Source organism: Pieris rapae, chromosome 3, assembly GCF_905147795.1.
Source record: "Pieris rapae chromosome 3, ilPieRapa1.1, whole genome shotgun sequence".
NCBI classification, from domain to species: Eukaryota; Metazoa; Arthropoda; class Insecta; order Lepidoptera; family Pieridae; genus Pieris; species Pieris rapae.
In genome coordinates, this window is record NC_059511.1 from 5,753,368 (window position 1) to 5,774,901 (window position 21,534).

Here is a 21,534-nt window from a genome sequence, read left to right on the forward strand (position 1 = left end):
CATATTTATATATAGGACTTTAGTCCCTGTCACTCGAAATATATAATGCACTTTACTTAAATATACGTAATAATTATTGCTAAACGCGATTGATAAAAACTACCCGTCCTTAACTACGCGTGTGTCATATTTGTATGAGAAAGTGTATATCTGTGCGTAATCTCACCAGGGACGAACAATATATAGAAAATACTTTTATTATGTACTTTATTTTACTAATTCCAGGTTTAGTAAACCTTTAAAAAGTTTTATCGTTACTTGTGCATTTTTTACTGCTTATGAGGAAATTGCTCGTAATTATAACTCGCCGTTAAACCACTTTTAATAGAACACCGTACATAATAAAATGGATACACATTAATTAACAAGTAAAATGTATGTTTAAACTCGTATTGAAATTGGAAAACGTTTGCCATCTCTGAATGTCAAATGCTAGGAGTTAGAATTCTACGGAATTAAAAATCAAAGTATTCATAGGTCTTAATAATTTGTCTCACAAAATCATGTGGTATTTCATTTGTATGCTTATTTAAATTGTATACAAATAAGAATTACTAAACTTAAGAATGGAATGCACATTAATGGAGAATACCACATTTCAAAATGTAGTAAACTTAAAAACACATGTAACAAATAAATAAAAACAATATATTTATCTTACTAAGACGACAAAGTAGTATTCCCAACACATGTGAGTGTGTATGTGTGTGTCATGGGACAGGTGACAGGTTCTTAATACTTACTCGTCTAACCGTCAGCTACAATCTCTTCCTTGGCTCTTTTCTCCCTTTTAATGTGGTCAGTCGTGACAGGTGCGTCCTGGTCGTCATCCTGGCCTTCATCCTTGCTGTTCTCGTGGAGTAGAACATACTCCCGTTGAGAGAACCCGAACTTCACGACATCACGCTCTAAAAGCTCTACGTATCGACGGCCATCTATCTTTTTGTTATTCACGAATGTGCCGTTAGCCGAGTCTAAAAAATATAATATTATATAAATTATATATATTTTTAAATAGCTTATATATAAAATTCTTGTGTCACGGGGTTAGTGACCGAACTCCTCCGAAACGGCTCGACCGATTCTCATGAAATTTTGTGTGCGTATTGGGTAGGTCTGAGAATCGAACAACATCTATTTTTCATCCCCCTAAATGTTAAGGGTGGCCCAATCCTAAATTTTTTTATTTATTTTTTAGACAAAATTTTTCGATTTATTTTTTTACGATACACCATACAAAAATACATGCAACCCTAAATTTTTACCCCTCTACAATCATCCCTTATGTTTGTTTTGTTAATTAAATAAATAAAAAAATAATAATATAAACTTTAATTTTTTGGCACAAAAACATGGCAAAACAACGTTTGCCGGGTCAGCTAGTATTATATAAATTTCAAAACCGGAAACAGCTTTCAAACAGCTATAATGACATAGCTAATAAAATATCCTATCATAATATAGGACCTCTATGGAAAAAAGCTACAGATAAAATCTTATTACCTAGATCAATGACATAAGGTCTAACTCTCCGACCCGTGGAGCCATCGGATCTAGTAAAAGGCGTTGCCCGGTACTGCAACGCTGCGTGCTGCTTGCTTATAGATGGGTGCTCAAGTGGAATATCACACACTTTCTTATCACGACCGATCAAAAACGCCGACTGGCGGTGTATGTATAGTATTGGAAGTGCTTTGTCTCCTTTGAATGGGTAGAATCTAAAAAATAAATAGTATCTTTTTAACAATTTACATAATTTTTATATGTATATTTATGGTAATGTTTACTATATGTATTTAAAGAAAATTTTAAATTTTTATATTTATTTATACTCTCCTAAAGAGAGGAGAAATATCATAGCTATCTAACGTCCGAACCCAATTAATCCACAATTGAAAACAATCTGAGATTTTGGATTAATTATTGGGTAATCATCAGACCGTGACAGTCAAACGATCTCCTAGCTGCATACAAATAAGTAAACCCTACGAAGACAATCCATTTTTGGCGACGGATTGAATGAAAACTCTTCGCTGTTTACACTCATATTTGAAAATTCAATATAAAACTCACAAAGTAAATAAAACCTTACAAATAATATGAAAATATACATGTCAATGTTTAAAACATAGTGTTGCCCAAAATCGGTCTTGGTCTTGCAGTCTTGGTCTTGTTCTTGCATTTTTGCAAGACCAATACCAATACCAAGACCGCCTTATCGTAGCAAGACCAATACCAAGACTGAAGCCTGCAAGACTTGAGCAAGACAATACTTAAGCCTGCAATACTCTTGCGTCTTGCAGTTAGGACAAACTGAGATTTGGGCGTTATCAAATTTTTTTAACCGATTTTCAACTTTATCGCTAGAGAATTAAGGTTCAAGGTTGATTGGGAAAATGTGACGTTTTGCGAATAAACTATTGGTCGGTCGGTGTAATATATACCTACATTTGATAATTTACCGACAAAGACGCCGCGGTTTGCAACAAGTGTATCACAGCATTTGACACTGTTTGAGCGCCGCATTCGCCGACAAAGAGTACGTACAGAGGCACACAAAATTGTTACCTATTTTGGTAGGGTTGGTACAGGAGGATAAAATTAAATGACCGTAAGTAGGTATAAATTGAATGCTCTGAGTTTCTTGTACAAATTCATTCTCACACTGGCTGTCGGGCGAGATGATAATTAATAACTAAGTAGGTATTGCATCTATTGAATTGCGAATATTTTGATTTCGAAATAATCATTATTAATATCGGTAAATGATAGATAGTGAGTGATATACCTAGGTACTAAAGTGTGAGCAGCAAGATTGAAAATTGTATATTATGCCATGTCAGTGCTTTCGTTTTATTAACTTTAAAACGTTAAAGTTTATTTTAAAAAAGCTCTCAAGTAAGATTTAGAGTTTACTATTCAATTACGCACAATAAATTACTGAAAAACAAAAAATTATGAAAAATATATTAAGACTTAGACTTGAAACGTGGAAAAACTCCAAATATGAGCGACGTCATATTGCTTTACGCATTTGGTTTTAAAATCACACATTTCCAAAAATCGAGATTTGCAGTGTCGGTTTATCAACTTCTATCGTATCTACTCTAGTAGCTAGTAACCTCCATAAAAACAGCAGGCAACGTATAGTTCCAATAAAAAAGGAACATAATAAACAATATTATTTGCATAATTATCTACACTTTATTTTTGCGTAGGCACAAAACCTATCTGATTTTGATTCTGATACTTCTGTTTTTTAATCTTTTAAAGATTTATTCTATCTATCAAAGAATGCCGCATTTTTCTTTGTCGGTAAATAAATATGAGTTTTTATTTCAATTTCAGTCATTTCCAATTCAGTTTTGCTTCGAGTCTATCTTATTTATTATTCTCGCCCATTTACCTAGCTAGATACTCTAAATTCTTATTGCTTTCGGAGTGAATGTTTACAATTTGACATGAGTGACGAATAAATAGCAATAGGCTAATAGGTATTTACAAGTCTTGCGAGACTTGCGAGACTCTTGCTGCAAGATCAAGACCAAGACCAAGACTGAGAGCGCAATACCAATACCAAGATCAAGACCAGGTTTATTGACGCAAGACCAATACCAAGACTGGTCTAAGTCTCGTCTTGGTCTTGCATTTGGGCAACACTATTAAAACATATCAAATAGCTTTTTAATTACTTTAAAAACTGGTGTAAGTTCAAATCTTAAGATATTGGCACATTGGAGAAGGATATTGGCACAGTTGAACGGTCATTTTCATTCCAAGGATAGCTATTAGCTTGTATCGACAGATGGGTATTACCATAGGTTATTGGCAAACCTTAATTAATATTTGGATTAAGATATCTATCTCAGATGGCCGAAGCAATGGTATGTCTTTAAAATTTACAGTCCTGATTTAATAATTTCAGATAGTCTATATTTTTTCTGAATAGCTTTTACCTCCAACGCCGTTTAGGTTGTTTAGCGTCATCTGGCTCCGTGTACTTGACAACGACGCCATTAACAGTATTGACATCAGCTGTCAGTTTGCCTGACAGACCGAAATTTGGCTTCTCCTTGTCAGCTGGTTTGTCGCTCTCAGTTTTAACTTCCGTTTTGCCCCAACTGTATTCCTTATTTTCGCCAGCGTCGGTAAATCTGTAAATTATTTGTCATTCAAACCGTTATCCCTGTTTTAACAGAAATTAGTTGAATTATTAAGACACGACTAATTAATTATTATATATTAAATTTCTAACAGATTGAGTTCAATAAAAATACTTGTGTTTACATTTGTATTAAATTGAATTTTTTATTTTATGTGTTTAAGATCTGATAATATAATAATATTTTACAAGTCAAAATGCTGTTATTTGCTATCCGTGGTTTTAACATGCATAATGCAGCAAAAAGATGTCACAGATCAAAGCATGACCTTTATACTATTTTTATTACGTGTTTTAAGGACTATTACATTACGACCATTTGTTCAGTCGAACTGACCTCTGATTTTCATAATAAACTAATAATAAACACTGTAAAAAAATCGAATTTAAGTATTTTTGAAATGTTCGTAAATTTTAAACTTTTAGTTTGCTATTCCCCTGTTTTTGACACTGACATTGAAATTTACTGGACACATAGTATGAGTTTGATACTCATTCAAAAACTGATTAAATGCATATACAGCGAACAACATAAGTGTATTCGAAGAAATATTTAACTTAGACATATTAGGTATATGTGATCCTTTAACGTATAGTACCAATTAAATAAATTAATTTAGCAATAATATCAATCAAATCCATTGTGGTTTTTACGCTCAATTGTGATGGAAAACAACGTGAGAAAACCGGTATACCTTAGCCTCAAACCCTGAATTCGAAGGTATGCACGCACCTGCTGACCAACTATTGCCTTATGACATTATCATACAGAAAACCAAGGCGAAGGTAAAAGAGTTGTAGAGTGACTGTTTTTCATAAATCCATCGACTATAACACGAAGACTTAATTAAGTCTTAACATGTCGAGATGCTATTAAAGAAACACATAGCATAGTATGCTCATGCTGTCATGCTACTAACCTAGTCTTCCTGTCTTTGCCCCTGTCATTTCTATCCCCGATACGATCTTCTCGCCTCCTTTCATTGCGCTCGCGGAAATTCATCTGTCTCTCTTCTTTAATTTCTGGTCTTCTTTTTTCTCTGGGCCGCTCTTCCGGACTCAAATATTCCCTGAATCAAAAGAGCACTTGTTATAAATGTAAACGCCAAGCGTGGGAAAATATTTGTTATATAAATATGAACATATTTCTATAGTGTTGAGTTTAATTTAGAAAGATAAGGCTGAATGTTACGGTTTCTTGATCTCGACCATCATCATAATGAGAACCTCACTTAAAGAGCTCAACTTAAAGCAGAGCTCTGATTAGCACATGCGTTATTTCTGCAAAGGTCCTTCGAGCCGGATATGAATCAGCGACCTATAGAAGATAAGTTCTTCCGGTGTGTAATTTAAGGATTCACATCAATAGTATTTCTAAATGTTTTTGTGGATGTTTAGTCATACGTTCATCATTCATACGTCCATATTCACAGCACTTAGTGATTAGGAAATATACTAAAGATAATTTAATAAATCTCTTTACAACTAATTTAAGAGGATTCTTAATCTTATGTAGGTTACATTATTAAATACCTGCGCGGCGGCATGGGTTTATCTGGTCTACTGGATCGTTCACGATGTCCATCTCTGTTCCTGTCATTGAAATAAAAATAATTAGATATTTAAATAGCAATGCTTATATATGTTAGTTCCATATCAACGTTAAATACAATATATTACAATAAGTGTACTCAAATTAATTTCTCATAGAATAGAATATTGGAATTTAAGTCTGAATGTTAAAGTTTAAGGTGTGTATTTGTGTGTGTGGCTCTGAACAGATCCGATTTTGATTGTTTTTATTGGATAGGAAATTCGACTTGTAATTGAATATCTCGCCATTTTAAAATAATTCTAAATCGAAATGAAAATCGTAGTGAATTTCGTAAATTTTAAAATGTACTTGTGTGTATTAAAAAATCCTCAAAAACAAAAATACGTTTTATGTACAGTATAATAATAATTAATCATTTCGTATTTGTGTATAATATATATCTTATACAATCAATTGGTATCCCACCCAAACAGTCTCATAATCATAGTGAATTTAAGAGATAAATCACACAATACAAGGTAAGTTTTTATATTATTGATACAGCTATTATTATTTATGTTTACGTTAACATTTAGCGGTAACATCAAAAATCTTCACGCGAAGAACACTCCTTTAACTTACCGTTCATGAAATTAAAAATACGACGATTCGGGTTCATATATACCTACGGATATCATCCATTCGTGGATTTCTCTTGTCAAATTCGAAGAATAGCTGCTTATCTTTAGCATATAATAAAAAATCTTTAATATCATTTTCAAAGTAGCAAATATTTCATGTATGTCCTGGTTTGGTTGATGTGATGTATTCAATATGTCTGAATTTTCCGCCATCTTGGCTTAGCCGAATCCGAGATTTCGTTAAGATAATTATAGATTTTTTAGTTAGCCATTATAGTAAGGTCTCATATTTTTCAGTTTTCAACCTTTTTAATAGAAAGAGATCCTGTTAATGCATCTTTCTCTGTTTTACAGGTCAAATGACCTTCTCTAAATCTTCAGTTTCGAGTTGAATTTTAAATTTAAGAAGTGCTAGTGGATTCCAATCTCGCAATACGAAATGAAATTTCCGTCAATTTCATTTAAAAATGAAATCGCGTTTCACAACATGCTTTTCTTTTATTGTGATTGAATATTTCACAATTATGATCTTTTCAATTATACAAATGAAGACATTTTAAAGCATTCACAATAATAATGAAATATAAATCATTTTTGAAGTTTACTGGAAAAGTAATTTCTCAATCGTTTTCTTATATTTATTATTCCTATCTTGTATATATCCGTATATCTTGTAGTATCTTTAAGTTCTTTTGAGAAAAAATTGCTGGTATATATTTTATAATAAATATATATCATATTTTGGTAATTTAAATATAAATACAATGTTTTATATAATCTATTTCTTCCATTTATACCATCTAATTGTTCAGCCTCTGTTTGAAGATTTCAAGACCCGTGTCTATAACAAACTGATTAATTTGTGTTGAAAAACATAATATTCTCAATGTGTCCATTTCTGTATGAGATTTATATTTTGATATAATTGAGACAATCAGCCGTCTCATATAAAAATACAAGCATCCAGTAGAATCCTTTTGTATCTTTGTGTGAAGATATTTAGTATAACACAGAAATTGTAGTGTTTTCATCATAATTCGATTTACGTAGAAAGTAGGAGGAAGTTTTCACACTCGCCTAGAGCTATTAATATTTAATGTCAAAATTTTAAATAATCTTTGCAGCAGTACATTCTGACTGCACTCATAATAATTTTCTGTAGAGATGTCACTGTAAAAATAAATACAGTTGTTTAACTTCGCGAAATAAACGCCGCATGCGATACATTAGGTCATGAAAGCACAAGGAATTTACACATTTGAGTCAATACAGATAATCAAACCTATGGATTATAGCAAATTTTTAAATTTGTACATTTAAGTTGTGAATAACAATTATAATAATACTAATTGAAATAGTCTTTATAATGGATACTAACTTATCAACAGGGATCCCATCTTCAATATATCTCTCATGCTTGACTGGATATGGCCTTTCATTGTATGGCTCAGGTTCAGGAGGACCATGTCTTCAAAATGAAAAAAATAAAAATAAAATAACAGAAAAAGTGTCAATCATGTGCATTTACAATAGCATGTCTGTTAATAATATATTGTTTTCAATAATTATATTATAAAAATAAAAATAGTGTTAAATATATATCATGTGTTGAAAGAAAAGGGCAATAGAAATTAACCTGTGATGATAGTCTCTGTCATCAGTCTGTTCATTTCTTCTTGGTCCTCTCTCAGCATACTGATTATACTTGTTACCTGTTTAACCATTAATTAAAGTTAATATTAAAATACACATTTCACATATAAATCCCAAAACATTGGTAAAAAATGAATTATAATTTTTTCAAAATACTCTTAAACATACCTCGTATTTCATCTCTGGGATAAGCTTCATTTCTTCTTTTCAGATAGTACTCATTATCTTGTCTTTGGTCATTCATTCTTGGACCCCTTAAATAATTCAATTAATTTATTTTCCAATCACAACAGTAGTAGACTATATAATAATTTTCTATTAAACCAAAACTAAGCAGGAAAATGATAATTTCTTTAATTATAAAAACCAAATTATAATTTTAAAAATTAAACCATTGATCTGGAACAGACTGAGTGTTAAATAAAGTCTAATGACAAAGCTACAGTATAATGAACATAAATTGATAAATATTTTGAAACCAGACCACTTTTTCATTGTCATTGATACAAAGCCATGCAAATATATGATACATTACAATATGATAAAATTCATACATACTTCTTGTACTGGTCATACTCCCTTGGTCTTTGGCTGTATTCTTGGTAGTGACTTCCATGTCCTTGGTCTCTTACTCGCTCTTGGTGGACATATCTGTTAAAATAATATTATTTGATCTTGTTATTGCATATTGTTAAAAGGATATTTAAAGAACACTGCAAACTTGATAAAACTGTAGAAAGTAGCTTTAGTTGACAGATTAATATTAAGAATATCAATATTAAGTAGTAACCTTTCTGGTCGGTTCTGCTCATAATAGTAATTTTCTTGATATTGAGCTCTACGGTCCTTACTGGAGCCTCTGTAAAACCGTTCAACCTCTGCTTCTCTATCATATTCATTAGAAGTTGAGTGATACTCTTTCCTGTAGAAATAGATATAATATGCTAAGCTTCTGGCTATCTATCTATATAAAATGCACGAAAGATTTTGTATTTTTTCTGACAGTGCCAAATAATGAGGAATTTTCAATTTTATTCAGATACATTATAACTTCACAAGAGTTTATTGAAATATCAACTTCAATTTTTTAAAGTAATTAGTGTTAGGTTGTCTATTGCTGACCATTAATTTTCATATACCAAAGTATAGTATGAAATGATCCATGAAATTTGTTTGGGTTCTTCAAAGGGTTCCAAAGACAAAAATGAGAAGAGCATTAGTACACAAAGCTTATAAGCTACAGAAAGCACTTTATCTAACTGATATGGGAGGTAGGTGCCATGTAATCTTATTAAAACATATACATGGCCACTATATTTGTGTACATGATAATAAACATTTGCAAAATTCTATAAAACTGAAAATCTTTTAATTTTTCCTATAGAGCTTCCCACACCAAGTGGCTGACTGGAACAAGCTTTCAAAAACTGTAATCCTCATCCTCTAAAAACTTAAAAAAAAACAAACTAATTTTTTATGTAAAAACAATTTTTCATAAAGTAAATAAACTGTAACTCTGGAAATAATTGAAAATCTGGCACTGGTAAACTTACTGATAGTAAGTTCTTGTAGGTCTTTGTTCTTCTGAATCAGCACGGCGCTCCTTAACCACACTATGTAGGCGGCGTTCTATATGTCTTGCTTCTAAAAAAAATATCATTGTCAATATAAATAAAGAATAAGGAATTTAAGGCTTGGTGCACAGTTGTTGGGTTGATTATACCTTCACTGTCAGGAGACTGTTGTGCATGTTTGGAATGTTTTTGTTTATGTTTGTGCCTTTTCTTCACGGATATTTCGCCCTCACTAAGAGATACGTGGTCATTGGTTACGTTATCTAAAGACTCTGATCGGCGCTTCTTTTTGGTGTGTTTTTTCTTTTTCTTTTTATGCTTGCGTTTCTTGGCTCGCCTTTGTTCCTCAGAATCACTGTCTGAGTTAGACGAGTTGGCTCGTTTTCGTTTCTTTTTCTGCCGATGGTCTGACTCAGAGGAAACATCGCTTTCACTATCCGACGAACTACTTGATTTTTCACTATCATCGGATTCTACAGACTCTTCAGACGAATCATGGTGACGCCTTTTTGATTTCATGGTTAGGGATTAGATCTGCCGTTTTGCGTTGTTTATTAAACTGACCACACGTTTTTATATCTTGTCAACCAACAAATAAGATACGTAAATATAATTTACACTATATTATAGAAGTCTTAGAGTTTTTTATAGAGTACAGTATATATTTCGGTATACCAATCGTTATAAATATATAAACACTATAGTTTTCACGTCTACACCTTTTAATTCCTCGCCATTTTAAGAATTTTATACTTTACACAGAATACAGATTAAATAGTAATTTTTATATAATTTTATGGCCTGGTAACGTAAATGTAGGTAATGTTCTTTAACATAGACTAAACAAGTGATAATTTGCGACTTATCTGTCATCTATAAGAAGACTGAAGAAGCAAATCTAAGGAAAATCAAAATATAAGATAGGCAGAAATTTTATTTCCATTGTAATAGGAGAAAAATTACTGCAACAATTAATTTTCTCCTAAATTATTATCTAATAACTGTGGAACTGAGAACGCCTTGTGTATGATATTGTAAATTTGAAAACAATAATACATGCAAGAGTATTTTGTAGTTGTGTTATTGAATTGAAATAGTTTTTATTATACCAAATATATGATGGCTACTAGAAAAAGAAGTGGTTCGGGGTCTAAAAGACATCTCAAAGAAAAAATTGTCCAAATTTATGAGTCCTTCTTCAGAGGTGAAGATTTAACAAGTGATAACCCCACTTTTTGGGATGAATTTTTCCTCTTGAAACCAAAAATTCCCCAACTAGAAGCTGAAATACAAAAATTGACTCCCGATCAACTGTTGAACATGAAAGATAATATTCATTTACTAGTTATTCAATGTATTGAAATGTTGGGACAAGAGCACCACATAAGGTATACATTATTTTTATCTTAATCATTAAATATAGCCAGCAAAGGGCCATTAGCTTATTATAAAGCCGAAAAATATTTATCACTTGCCTTTATTCCCTGTTTTAAATCGAATCACTATAGCCATACAGTTAGGGGTGGTAAATGTTCAATTGAATTAAATGAAGAAGCTAACTATGGACCCAGTTGTTCACTGTATATTAAAACTTTCTTTCCACCAATATCACATTAAAGAAAATAATAATTTACAATAGCCCCAGTGCACTGAGCTGCCATCGCAATTGACCGATTTTTAATTTCTTAAGGCTGTGGTGGTCCTAAATTATTATATTCACAAAGAAATCACTTTTCAGATTGGTTTATGCACTCCAAACTTTTAGTGCTCTATTAACAACAATGTACCAAAGATTTGCACAGGATCCTAATGTTAATATTAAAACTGTTCTTCTTGGTATAGAAAATCCAGGTTGTAAAATGCAGAAGTTGTTGGAACATTGTAATTCTGTATTGTCAGGTCAGTATCAAGACTAACTGTTTAATGTAATTTTTTTTTACATTATATTTTTAATTCAGCACAAATATTCCAGGTGATGTTCCTGAAAGCTTAAAATCAATGGTACTCAAGTTGTTGCTAATTATTGCAACTGGAGTTGACAATATTGATGATAATCCTCTTGTAGAATTTTTAATGTTACACTCATTGTTTGAACCTTTGATTCATCTTCTATGTACAACCACTGAAAGACAACAACATGGTATGTAATAAAAATAATATAATATATCTCAGTACTTACTATTGTATGATGAAAACTTGAGAAAAACTTATGTATGGATAATAATGTTTTACAGGTTATGATGTAGTACTTCTACTCATGTTTCTTGTGAACTACAAAAAACATGAATCAGCTAATCCATATGTGGTTAAACTGTCGATACTTGATGATGAACTAGCTTTAAATGGGTAATTTTTTTTTACCTAATTATACTATGTGCTTAGTATTTTTTTACACTCTTTCTTTAATATTTAAAATGGTGGAATGCATAACAAACCACAAGACATGATAAAATATGTTTGCACTTAACATTTTGATAGTGGTTAACCTGTAACTGAATCGGCCAGCATATACATTTTTTTAAACACTGAATAATTGTAGGTATGGCCAAGTCATAACAGCAGCTCTGAATGACTATGTAATGACTACATTTGGTGGGATGCAGACAAACTCTGGTGGTTGGTTAAGTTCACTTACCAGTATGGTTGGAGGTATATTTCTTACAAATGATGAAACACCACCTGTGTTAAGGGGACAGAGGTATAGGTATGTCCATTTTAATAATAATCTGGGTTAAGTACAAAAATGTAGAAAATACATGAAACAATACAAAAAATATACACACATAATATTTTATGTACAGTCAACTCTCTATAATTTTAAACTCAAGGGACCCCAGATTAATTACAAAGTACGAAAATTTTCATAACTAGCCTTTAAATACAAGAAGGAGTGACAGAAGTAAATAAGATTAGTACCAAAATTCGTGATTTATTTTTTGTTATTATTATGTACTAACAATTGAAAAATATTACTAGAAGTCTGTCATTGTTCAAAAAGTTTTGGTTATGTTAAGGGTTGCGAAATAATCGTCACTCGTGTTTGTTCCGGGGGCGTAGAGGCATTAAGAGGTAGTAAGACGATTCTTAGCCCCAATCAATGAGACTGGTGTTTCTTCCATTTTTCCAGTTCTTAAAGTCTCATGTCAAGTTTTCTTCAAGTTTAACTTACAGGAAGGACCAATTAACATTGATTTTAGTTAATTTATAGAATGTTTTTCATGGGACCGGATAAATATTCAAATTATCGATAGTCGACTCGAATGGTGTATATATATCATTTATGCAATTGTTTATATGTTGTGTAAAATGTTATGCTTAAAGTTAGTCGCAATATTTTGAATTAAGCAACGGTGTTTGAAGATGAAACAAGATTAAATGAAGTTGCCTCAAAAATTTTAATCTTATAAACATTTAACCTCATAGTGTTTTTTTTATTAAAGTGGCGGTGAGGAGGGTATGTTACTAGCATTGTATGAAGCCGCGCACCTGAATCGGAATTTTATGACGACCCTGGCGCATTCCTCTGCAACTGCTTCAGCGCCACCTTCTCCTCCAGCTACATTACCTCCACATCAGGTTTCTACCAAATTACATAAGTTTTTAGCCAAATTTTGATTTACATTTAGCAGCAATAACTTCATCTAAGTAATGTTGTTAAAGGAATTTGAACTTTATATCATAGATCATACGATATTCATTAATTATGACTATTCCTTTGCTGATATTCTATCTCAACTTTAAGTTTATTCGAATATGTTTTGAAGACAATTTTGTAGCGTAAAAATTTATTTACAGAGTCCACCTAACTTAGCACAGATTCAAGCACTCATTGATAATGAGCAACCAACAAACCTACTTGTTACGTTCTTTCAGTATTGGTAAGTATATTTAATTACAAAAAAAAATATCAAATATTAACATACAACACTAATTTTTAAATTCATATATCAAGCGTTGCTTTTTACTCTACGGCTCGGTTTTTAAGTAGATAAAGCAAACTATTTGTTTGATTCTATGGATTATCATGGAGTTTTATTAAAATTAAAATATTGTACTTTCAATTATTGCCTTCACTATATTTCCACATTGGTGCATATTCATTATCATTATATGGTATAACCTTTGTGATTTTTTAAAATTTGTTTACTTATCTTTAAAAATTGTTTATAGTTCAATAGTGATGGCGGATACGCGAACGGAAGCTAGTATAAACAAGTGCAGTTTATGTTTCATCACCCTCACTTGTATAGTGGAGGAACAGTTCGCTAACTCCATCATGCACGACCAAAACCTTACTTTTAAAGTAAGATTTTTTGTATTATTTAGCAAAATATTGTTATATATAGTATATGTATATATATATATATATATATAATGATTACGAAATAAATACAGAAATGTAATGCCGAACCACAGGTTTTTTCTAATTATCTACGAGTATAGAGTAGAAATCTTTACGTAGAATAAACTATATGTGTGTTAGGGGATTTCTTTACCATGCTTTGCACAATCAAACATGAATCAGGGTAATCTATAGGTAATGGGCTACGCCTGTTGTACTGCAGAACTTGAATCAATTTTAAAATATGCCAGTTTAAAGACGTTATTTAATAGGAGGTTTATATTACTTCTATTTTTGCTTGTATGCTTTATTATCCCATGCTTTCAGGTTCAACTGTATAGGCTTCCTATGCGTCATCGCAAGATAGTTCCCGAAGAGCCCCCTTCACAACCCCTTGCGTCGACTTTAATCGGTAAGTTTCAGTTTCTTATTAAAAATGTACTTAAAATACACTAGTTTAAGGTCTGTTTCACAATATCCGGATAAGTTCCAAATAAGCTAATTATTACTTATTTGCAGGATAAACAGTATTGTTGCGTTTCACGACTGCCCGGTAGCGCGAAATTTCTTCGGAACTTTTATCTTCCGAATAATTTATGTGTTGCATAGCTATTTGGTACTTTATCTATACATTATGAAATATACCCTTAGGGCCTGTTTCACAATGTATGGATAAAGTGCCAAATAGCTATGAAACACATAAATTATTCGGAAGATAAAAGTTCCGAATAGGATACTTGGCATTTCATGACAAATAGCGCTATCTGACAGTCGTGAAACGCAAAAATACTGTTTATCCTACAAATAAGTAACAAATAGCTTATTTGGAACTTATCCGGACATTGTGAAACAGGCCCTTAGTGTGACAGGATATAAAGTATTTAACATAGCATAGAATAAAGTCACTAATACAACTTAAAATCATTTTTATCCCTTTGACTTTATTATTAGACTTTAAAATAAAACTTCTTCGAAAGAGTAAGTAATTTGATTTTTATATTATTCGCCGTTAGCGTTACAGCAGTCGTGATCATAGAGGAAAACGTAGTTATGTAGATAATTTATTTGAATAAACAACTTGTTATTAATAAGCAATGAAATAAGTACATGTTTATATCGATGATCGTTATTTATCGATGACTAGATACCGTTTATTTCGTTCCTGGATTTCCAACACAAAATATATTTTTGAAGTCATACTTCTTTTGGCGCGATGTAGAGAAATGATGAGAGTGAATTTTTACGATGCGCGCGCACACCAACACCTAAATTCGACATCGTGAAGTTAGGTCTAGATGGCATGGAATCGATAACTATATTCAATTCTATATATTCTGTATATTTTAGTATTTTTATATTTAGAACACGTGTTTCGTAACAGTACAATTAAACAGTGCGAATAAATAAATATTATTTTGGTGTTTTTCAATCAATTTCATATACGACGGTGATAGTATTTACTAATATTTTTTTAAATAACATCTTTTTAATATTTATTAATCACTACTGCATTTTGGTTTTTTTTCCATACGACAAAGAACTATAACTTCTAACACGTGTACATAAGTACACACACTATTTTTTAATTTTATTTGTTCTACAGATCGGCATGTTTAACCAAAATGAAATCAAGCTATATTTGTTATTAGTGTAGATTAGACATAGGTATTTCGCAGGTTGTTATAAATATGTATTGTTTTTTTAGATTTGCTCGTAGAATTCATGATGTGTCACTTACTGAAAAAGTTTCCTGGAGAATTATATGAAGTTTGCGTAGGAGTTTTGCAAAGAGTACTAAGTTACCAAAAGCGGTGTCGGGTGCGTCTTACGAGGGACTGGCGCCCTCTATGGGCCGCACTAATCGCTTTATTAAAGTTTTTAGTTACCAATGAAACTACACTGTTGAGAAGACACAATATATTCTTGATGGCCCAACAGGTGAGTTTAAATAACACAACAGTATTAATAATCGTAATAATTATAATTTAATTGTATTATATTTCTTGTAGGTAGTGAACATTTTCAACTTGTTTATCACATTTGGAGATACGTTTCTACCGACGCCGGCTTCTTACGATCAATTGTATTATGAACTTATTAGAATGAATCAAGTTTTTGACAACCTCTTCTTTATGGGTGAGTCTGAAGTTTTGAGATATTTTAACTAATTCAATACTAAAAGTAAATAAGGTTTATATACAGGTAACAAGTCAATTACAAAAAATATGTTTTACCAATGTTGCAATGGATATTTTCTAACGTTGATATTTCTTCACTTGTTTATGATGGTTACGGTTCTGTATGTTTTGTTATTGTTGGAAATTGGAATTCCATGATACATTTTCTGTACCCAATAGTAAAACGTTTCGTTACCACTGAGTGATAAACTCCCTTATCCAAAGTAATTTTATGTTCTAATATATGATTATAATGTATAATGAGTGAATCCAAAGAAATAAATACTTTTAGCTTTGCGCTACTCAACGGGTGATGGAGAGTTCAAAGCTGAAGCTCTTCGACTCGCGAATTGCTTGGTAAACGTGCGAGCCATCACCCAACACTTCGCGCCAAAGATAGACGCGTGGCTGGCCTCGCAAAATCTTTCAACGCCCACAGAAGATCAGGTAATTTGTCCAAATAGGAAATGTACCTCTTAATCAATAAAATATTCTTTCTTTTATATTACTTTGCAAATAATTATTACAAAACATTATGTAAGTTAGTAAGATATTAGATATTATAAATCTCATAGCCAACAAGATTTTTGTTAAAATGTCGCCGATTTTGACGATCCTGTGAAAATTTTAAAAATCTGTTCATAAATACATTTGTCAGTGTCATAAATCACTTGGTATGGTTGATCCCACTATCGGGTTTATAAATCTTCTGTGTTGATGCTACCAATTTTTTTTTTAGATACTCGAAGTCGTGCGGAAAAATTACGATAGCCTAATACTGAAATTGCAAGAAGGTTTGGAGTCGTATGAGCGATATTCGGAAAAAAGTTACCGCTCACTTCTTTCCAAGTTGGTAAAGGGCGCAACGGCGTTTGCGCGGCAAAGAAGCGATGCGGCAGCCCTTGGGCATCACTCGGCGGCGCTTGTATCGCATTATACAACGCTGGCAGTGCCAACATTATGTAAGTAATCTAATCACTATCGCGATATATATATCGCTTCGTCTAGTCTGTGTAGAAAGAGTGACGTGTTTGCAAACTAATATAAATTTTATTATTTCGCGCCATTTCATTTATTAAAAAAAAATATGGCACTTGCGGACTGTGGCGGTAAAGCTATTGCATAGCATTTTTTTATCAACCTATGTATATATATATATTTTTTTATTATTATTTATTCCGTTATTTTTTTTCTTTGATAATAATTCAATCTACCACTCGACCAGATAGCTTTGAATTCTTGGTAATTGGCGTCCTTATCACTCGGTGTAAAAAGTGTTTTACTGCGTACAACTATAAACAACTAACGTAAACATTGTTTCGAACACAATATTAATTTAAACTTCACATACATTGATGAGCAGTGTTGGCCTAGTAGCTTAAGCGTATGATTCTCATCCTGAGGTCGTAGGTTCGATCCCCGACCGTGCACCAATCAAACGGTGAAGGAAAACATCGTGAGGAAACCGGCTTGCCTTTGAACCAAAAAGTGGATGGCGTGCGTCATCGATTACCTGCCTATTAGCCAATTGATCATGAAAAAGATAGGGATATAATATTGAATTATAGGGCTTTCTAAAATCGTACATAAGAATATCGGTGTGAGCTTAATTTATTTGTTTCTTTCAGAAATGAGATTCGTAGCAGTTCCCGGAACATATAAGTATTTGTAAATACCAAACTTTAAACAGAATTGTATTAACATATTTTTTATGCATTTAAACTCATGAAATATAAACAAAGATAACTTATCTACTTGCATACTCATATGTATGAAATAAATGAATTCGTTTTTTTAAAAAACCTGTGTATTAGTAATGTAATAAGTATATCAATTAGTGTTCGATGTATAAATTAAGACAAAATAATATATTAATAAATGTATTTTCCAACATATATTTTGTGTTATAAATAAAAGACTGAAGTAAGCACATTATTTTATTTTACTTCTAAATAAGAACTAATATTTAAAAAATATATAAAAATTAATTTTACTAAAAATAAATTCTTTGAAACATGACTAGATAAACATTTGGTAACAGTAAACTTAACATGGATAACTCTTTAGTATGAATTAAAGCTGAAGATATGGAATGTGTGTTTCAAAACATAACCGTAATTTCGTCTCCGCTGGTTACAAAAAATGTAAATATATATATATATATTATGGATAATTTTTGAAGTTATACTTCATTTGGGGCAATGGAGAAAATGATGAGAGTGAATTTTTACGATGCGCGCGCACGCCGACACCTGAGTTCGACATCGTAAAGTTAGGTCCAGGTGGCATGAAAATCGATAACTATGTTCAAGTATTTTATTATGTTCTAGTATTTTTATATTAAGAACACGTGTTTCGTAACAGTACAATTAAACATTGTGAATAAATAAATATTTGATAGTATTTACTAATAATTTATTTATTAAATAAAATCTTTTATTAATATTATTATTTATCTTTAATCGTTACTGCATTTCAGTTATTTTTCGATACGCCAAAGAAGTATAACTTCTAACGCGTGTACATAGGTACACACTTTTTTTTATAAATGTTATTAACTTTGCATCTTCATATAAATAAAAATTATGCTTTCAATTCAGCAAGAGCTTCCTTCACCAACTCTTGAAGATCTTCCGGCAGGACTATTTTTGATAAACATCTATTGCTTGTAAAACTTTCACTATTTGCATTCCCCTCTTCACTATCAGAATAATTATCAGATGGCTCCCGCTCAACTTTTTCTCTATCGTCAGATTTTATGGACCTCGAGTCATTTAAAAATTCTTCCATTAGCAGCTGTGAGGGGAATATTGGTACACACTTTTGACCATTACACCAACTCTCCATTGTTTTTTCTAGTTCAGATATTCTATTGGCTAAAACCCTGGAACAGTATATAAAACAAGAGCTCTAGTATGATAGATGAGTACTGTATTTTATTTGCCTAAATTTAGTAACGTTAGAACTTTAGAGCATGGTTCAAAGTCGTGACGTAGTATGATTATATGAATGTATTGTGTAGTCACACTAAGGGCCTGTTTCACAATGTATGGATAAAGTACCAAATAGCTAAACAACACATAAATTATTCGAAAGATAAAATTTCCTAATAAGATACGCAAAAATACTCTTTATCCTATCAATAAGTAATAGATAGCTTACTTGGAATTTATCCGGACATTGTGAAACAGACCCTAACACTGCTAAGTGGCGTCTCTGAATGTTACCCTTAGAACTTATTATATCGCACCAATAGCGGTATTCCGGAGGCACACGTATATATATACAAGCAAAAAAATCATATTCCTTACTGGTTTGTCTTTCGTTGATGTTGCAGCGCTATGGATTTATCATTTAATGCTTCAAACAAACCCAAACAAAGTGATTTCAGTTCTGTTAGTGAGGATTTCTTTAGTCCACTTTTTGTATTAGAGTTTAAATATTCTCGTACTGAAAATAATTCACATTCATAGTATAAGAAAATAATTCTTCATAATTCATGTATTCCAAAGTGATGCAATTTTTATACCAATGGAGCCCGAGGCAAAACTATTTGAGTATGTGACCCATAATAGCTTATAATTATGCAGATACATTCAACAATGCTAATTGGTGGAATTAAATGTCATGTTATCGAGGCACAACTGCTTACAAAGCTTTATGATAATCATTATATTACAGACAGAAATATAAAGTACATTCTCATATTATACAGATTTGTGTAGGTATGGCCTATCAGGCCCATATAGCTATTTAAGCCCATAGCAAAAGATTTTTTTTACTACCTTGTTGTTGAGTCATGACATCTGCGAATCCTTTTCGAAAATTAATAGCATCATTTTTGCTTCTACTATCAAGCAAGGTCTGAAAATAAAATCAATACAATTAAGTTTCACTATGTTAAAAGATTTAATTAAAACTATAACATTTTAAATATTAACCTTATACTTATTCAGTGTTCGTTTCATTATTTCTTTCTCTACTTGTAACTGTGTGATGCTTTCATGGAGATATTTATTTTCCATAACAAGTGCATCAATATCAACCACAGGTTTTGCCATATTGCTGTCTAATGATGGCTTCATTCTGTTTGTTAACAGAAAACTTATTTGATGATTTAATCTTTGTACTTTGTTTTTATAATAGTCACGGTCAGAAACTAACTCTTCTTTTTCATCTAGGGTAGCTCTATAATCCATTTGCATTTGTTTACACTGTAAGATGAAAAGATTACCAACCATATAAACTACTATATATGTATATATGTCAGGAAAACCAACAATGGTAAAAATAATTCCGATGTTAGTTTTTATTACCTTTTTTTGTACTTTCTCAAGTTCTTGTACTAGTTGTTCATATTCCAATAGAGAGTATATACTTTCTACTGGAGATGCAGATTTGCAATCACCAATGTTGCCTAAAGTCCCGTTTTTTTGCAGCTGCTTCCTCAATGCTAGTATATCACCATTAGCATCATCAAGTTTGCTTCTTAATGTTTCCACCTAACAACATAGACATGCCCTTATAAAAAACTACTATAACAGAACAAAAATATAGATCCCACATTTATGGTAAATTTGTAAATCATGTAAGTATTAGACTAGACTAGTAAAAGAAGCATAAACATTATATTATTGCTCATCATGGATATATAAGATATACAAATTAGTGGAAAAATATGTACTAGAAAGCTAGTGTTAATGCTTTAATCTTGTATAAACAATTACCATACCTCCAACTTTAACATATTATTGTGCTCCTTGGTTTTGGCTAGAATTTCACTGCCGCTGATGGTATTAGTAGGTGCATATTTATTTATAACTTGCATTGTGTCTTTCAACACAATCTTGCTACATTTTAACTGTTCAACCAGTGTTTTAAACCTATCTCGTTCCATGCAAGATTTATCCAATTCTTTACTCATAATAGATAGTGCATCATTTTTACTCTGTAGTTTACTCTTAAGAACAGAATTCTAAAAAGATAGAAAATACATATATTAAGCAATTTACAAGTATGATAAAAATAGACAGATGCTCTACTACTATGAATTTGAGGCTGACTAAATTTAAAATTTATAAAAGTCGGAAGTAATAGGCTTTATGGTAAATAAAAACTTAGTTATACGATATACTTACTTCCAAAACATAGTCATCTAATTGTTGATCGGAAAATTGTACTTTGGAAAGTTTGTTTACAAACATTATTATTTTTTATAAAACAAATTAAATTGGTCAAATGACGATAACTAAACAAAATATAGGTAAATGTAGCGGTTTATCAAAATATAGGACAGTAAATATAACGAAAAGTTTATTTTTAAATTGTAAGGTGTATTGATTAAACTATAATAATTTAATGTGTATTTCTAAATCAAGGCATTTTTATTTCAATTTAGGACTCACTTTTAAATAATGAATATAATTATATTTTAAACCATTGATTAAAAAA

General features: G+C 31.5%; 3 protein-coding genes across 6 annotated transcripts; 1 reads left to right on the forward strand and 2 right to left on the reverse strand.

The window, feature by feature from the left end:
• Positions 1–743: 743 nt before the first annotated feature.
• Positions 744–10,322, reverse strand: LOC110993294 (smad nuclear-interacting protein 1). 4 transcript variants are annotated; one of them, XM_022259495.2, is made up of 12 exons: positions 9,714–10,322; positions 9,544–9,631; positions 8,781–8,912; positions 8,549–8,641; positions 8,159–8,244; positions 7,974–8,049; positions 7,716–7,805; positions 5,696–5,755; positions 5,083–5,232; positions 3,957–4,154; positions 1,504–1,718; positions 744–974 (listed from the first exon to the last, which is right to left on the reverse strand). In XM_022259495.2, the coding sequence occupies exons 1-12, from the start codon at positions 10,081–10,083 to the stop codon at positions 748–750; spliced, it is 1,785 nt and encodes a 594-aa protein (XP_022115187.2). In that variant the 5' UTR covers positions 10,084–10,322; the 3' UTR covers positions 744–747. The 4 variants fall into 4 exon arrangements, with proteins under 4 accessions (XP_022115187.2, XP_022115186.2, XP_045490625.1 ...); XM_022259494.2 differs by having other exon boundaries at positions 9,544–9,634; XM_045634669.1 differs by lacking the exon at positions 8,781–8,912.
• A 115-nt stretch (positions 10,323–10,437) lies between these two features.
• On the forward strand, positions 10,438–18,011 carry LOC110993293 (armadillo-like helical domain-containing protein 3). Its single transcript, XM_022259493.2, has 14 exons — positions 10,438–10,952; positions 11,303–11,463; positions 11,537–11,704; positions 11,799–11,910; positions 12,104–12,268; positions 13,005–13,140; positions 13,360–13,442; positions 13,735–13,867; positions 14,234–14,318; positions 15,612–15,844; positions 15,916–16,042; positions 16,376–16,530; positions 16,823–17,045; positions 17,712–18,011. Coding segments are annotated over exons 1-14 (2,055 nt in total). The 5' UTR covers positions 10,438–10,680; the 3' UTR covers positions 17,714–18,011.
• Positions 18,012–18,478: 467 nt separating this feature from the next.
• LOC110993235 (coiled-coil domain-containing protein 149) lies at positions 18,479–21,363 on the reverse strand. The gene is made up of 7 exons (XM_022259406.2): positions 21,222–21,363; positions 20,816–21,058; positions 20,400–20,585; positions 20,025–20,297; positions 19,869–19,947; positions 19,395–19,533; positions 18,479–18,967 (listed from the first exon to the last, which is right to left on the reverse strand). The coding sequence occupies exons 1-7, from the start codon at positions 21,285–21,287 to the stop codon at positions 18,667–18,669; spliced, it is 1,287 nt and encodes a 428-aa protein (XP_022115098.2). The 5' UTR covers positions 21,288–21,363; the 3' UTR covers positions 18,479–18,666.
• Between the last annotated feature and the right edge of the window lie 171 nt (positions 21,364–21,534).

Bases quoted from the DNA above. Each gene is read 5' to 3' on its own strand.
- LOC110993293 (XM_022259493.2), top strand. From the start codon at position 10,681: ATGATGGCTACTAGAAAAAGAAGTGGTTCGGGGTCTAAAAGACATCTC. The intron at 11,705-11,798 runs GTATGTAATAAA...AATGTTTTACAG, and splicing joins CACTGAAAGACAACAACATG to GTTATGATGTAGTACTTCTA. The intron at 14,319-15,611 runs GTAAGTTTCAGT...TTGTTTTTTTAG, and splicing joins CCTTGCGTCGACTTTAATCG to ATTTGCTCGTAGAATTCATG.
- LOC110993294 (XM_022259494.2), bottom strand. From the start codon at position 10,083: ATGAAATCAAAAAGGCGTCACCATGATTCGTCTGAAGAGTCTGTAGAA. The intron at 4,155-5,082 runs GTTAGTAGCATG...AATAATTTACAG, and splicing joins GGCAAAGACAGGAAGACTAG to ATTTACCGACGCTGGCGAAA. The intron at 975-1,503 runs GTAATAAGATTT...TATATTTTTTAG, and splicing joins ACCTTATGTCATTGATCTAG to ACTCGGCTAACGGCACATTC.
- LOC110993235 (XM_022259406.2), bottom strand. From the start codon at position 21,287: ATGTTTGTAAACAAACTTTCCAAAGTACAATTTTCCGATCAACAATTA. The intron at 20,586-20,815 runs GTATGGTAATTG...CTATGTTGTTAG, and splicing joins ATAATATGTTAAAGTTGGAG to GTGGAAACATTAAGAAGCAA. The intron at 18,968-19,394 runs GTAAGGAATATG...ATACTGTTCCAG, and splicing joins CATCAACGAAAGACAAACCA to GGTTTTAGCCAATAGAATAT.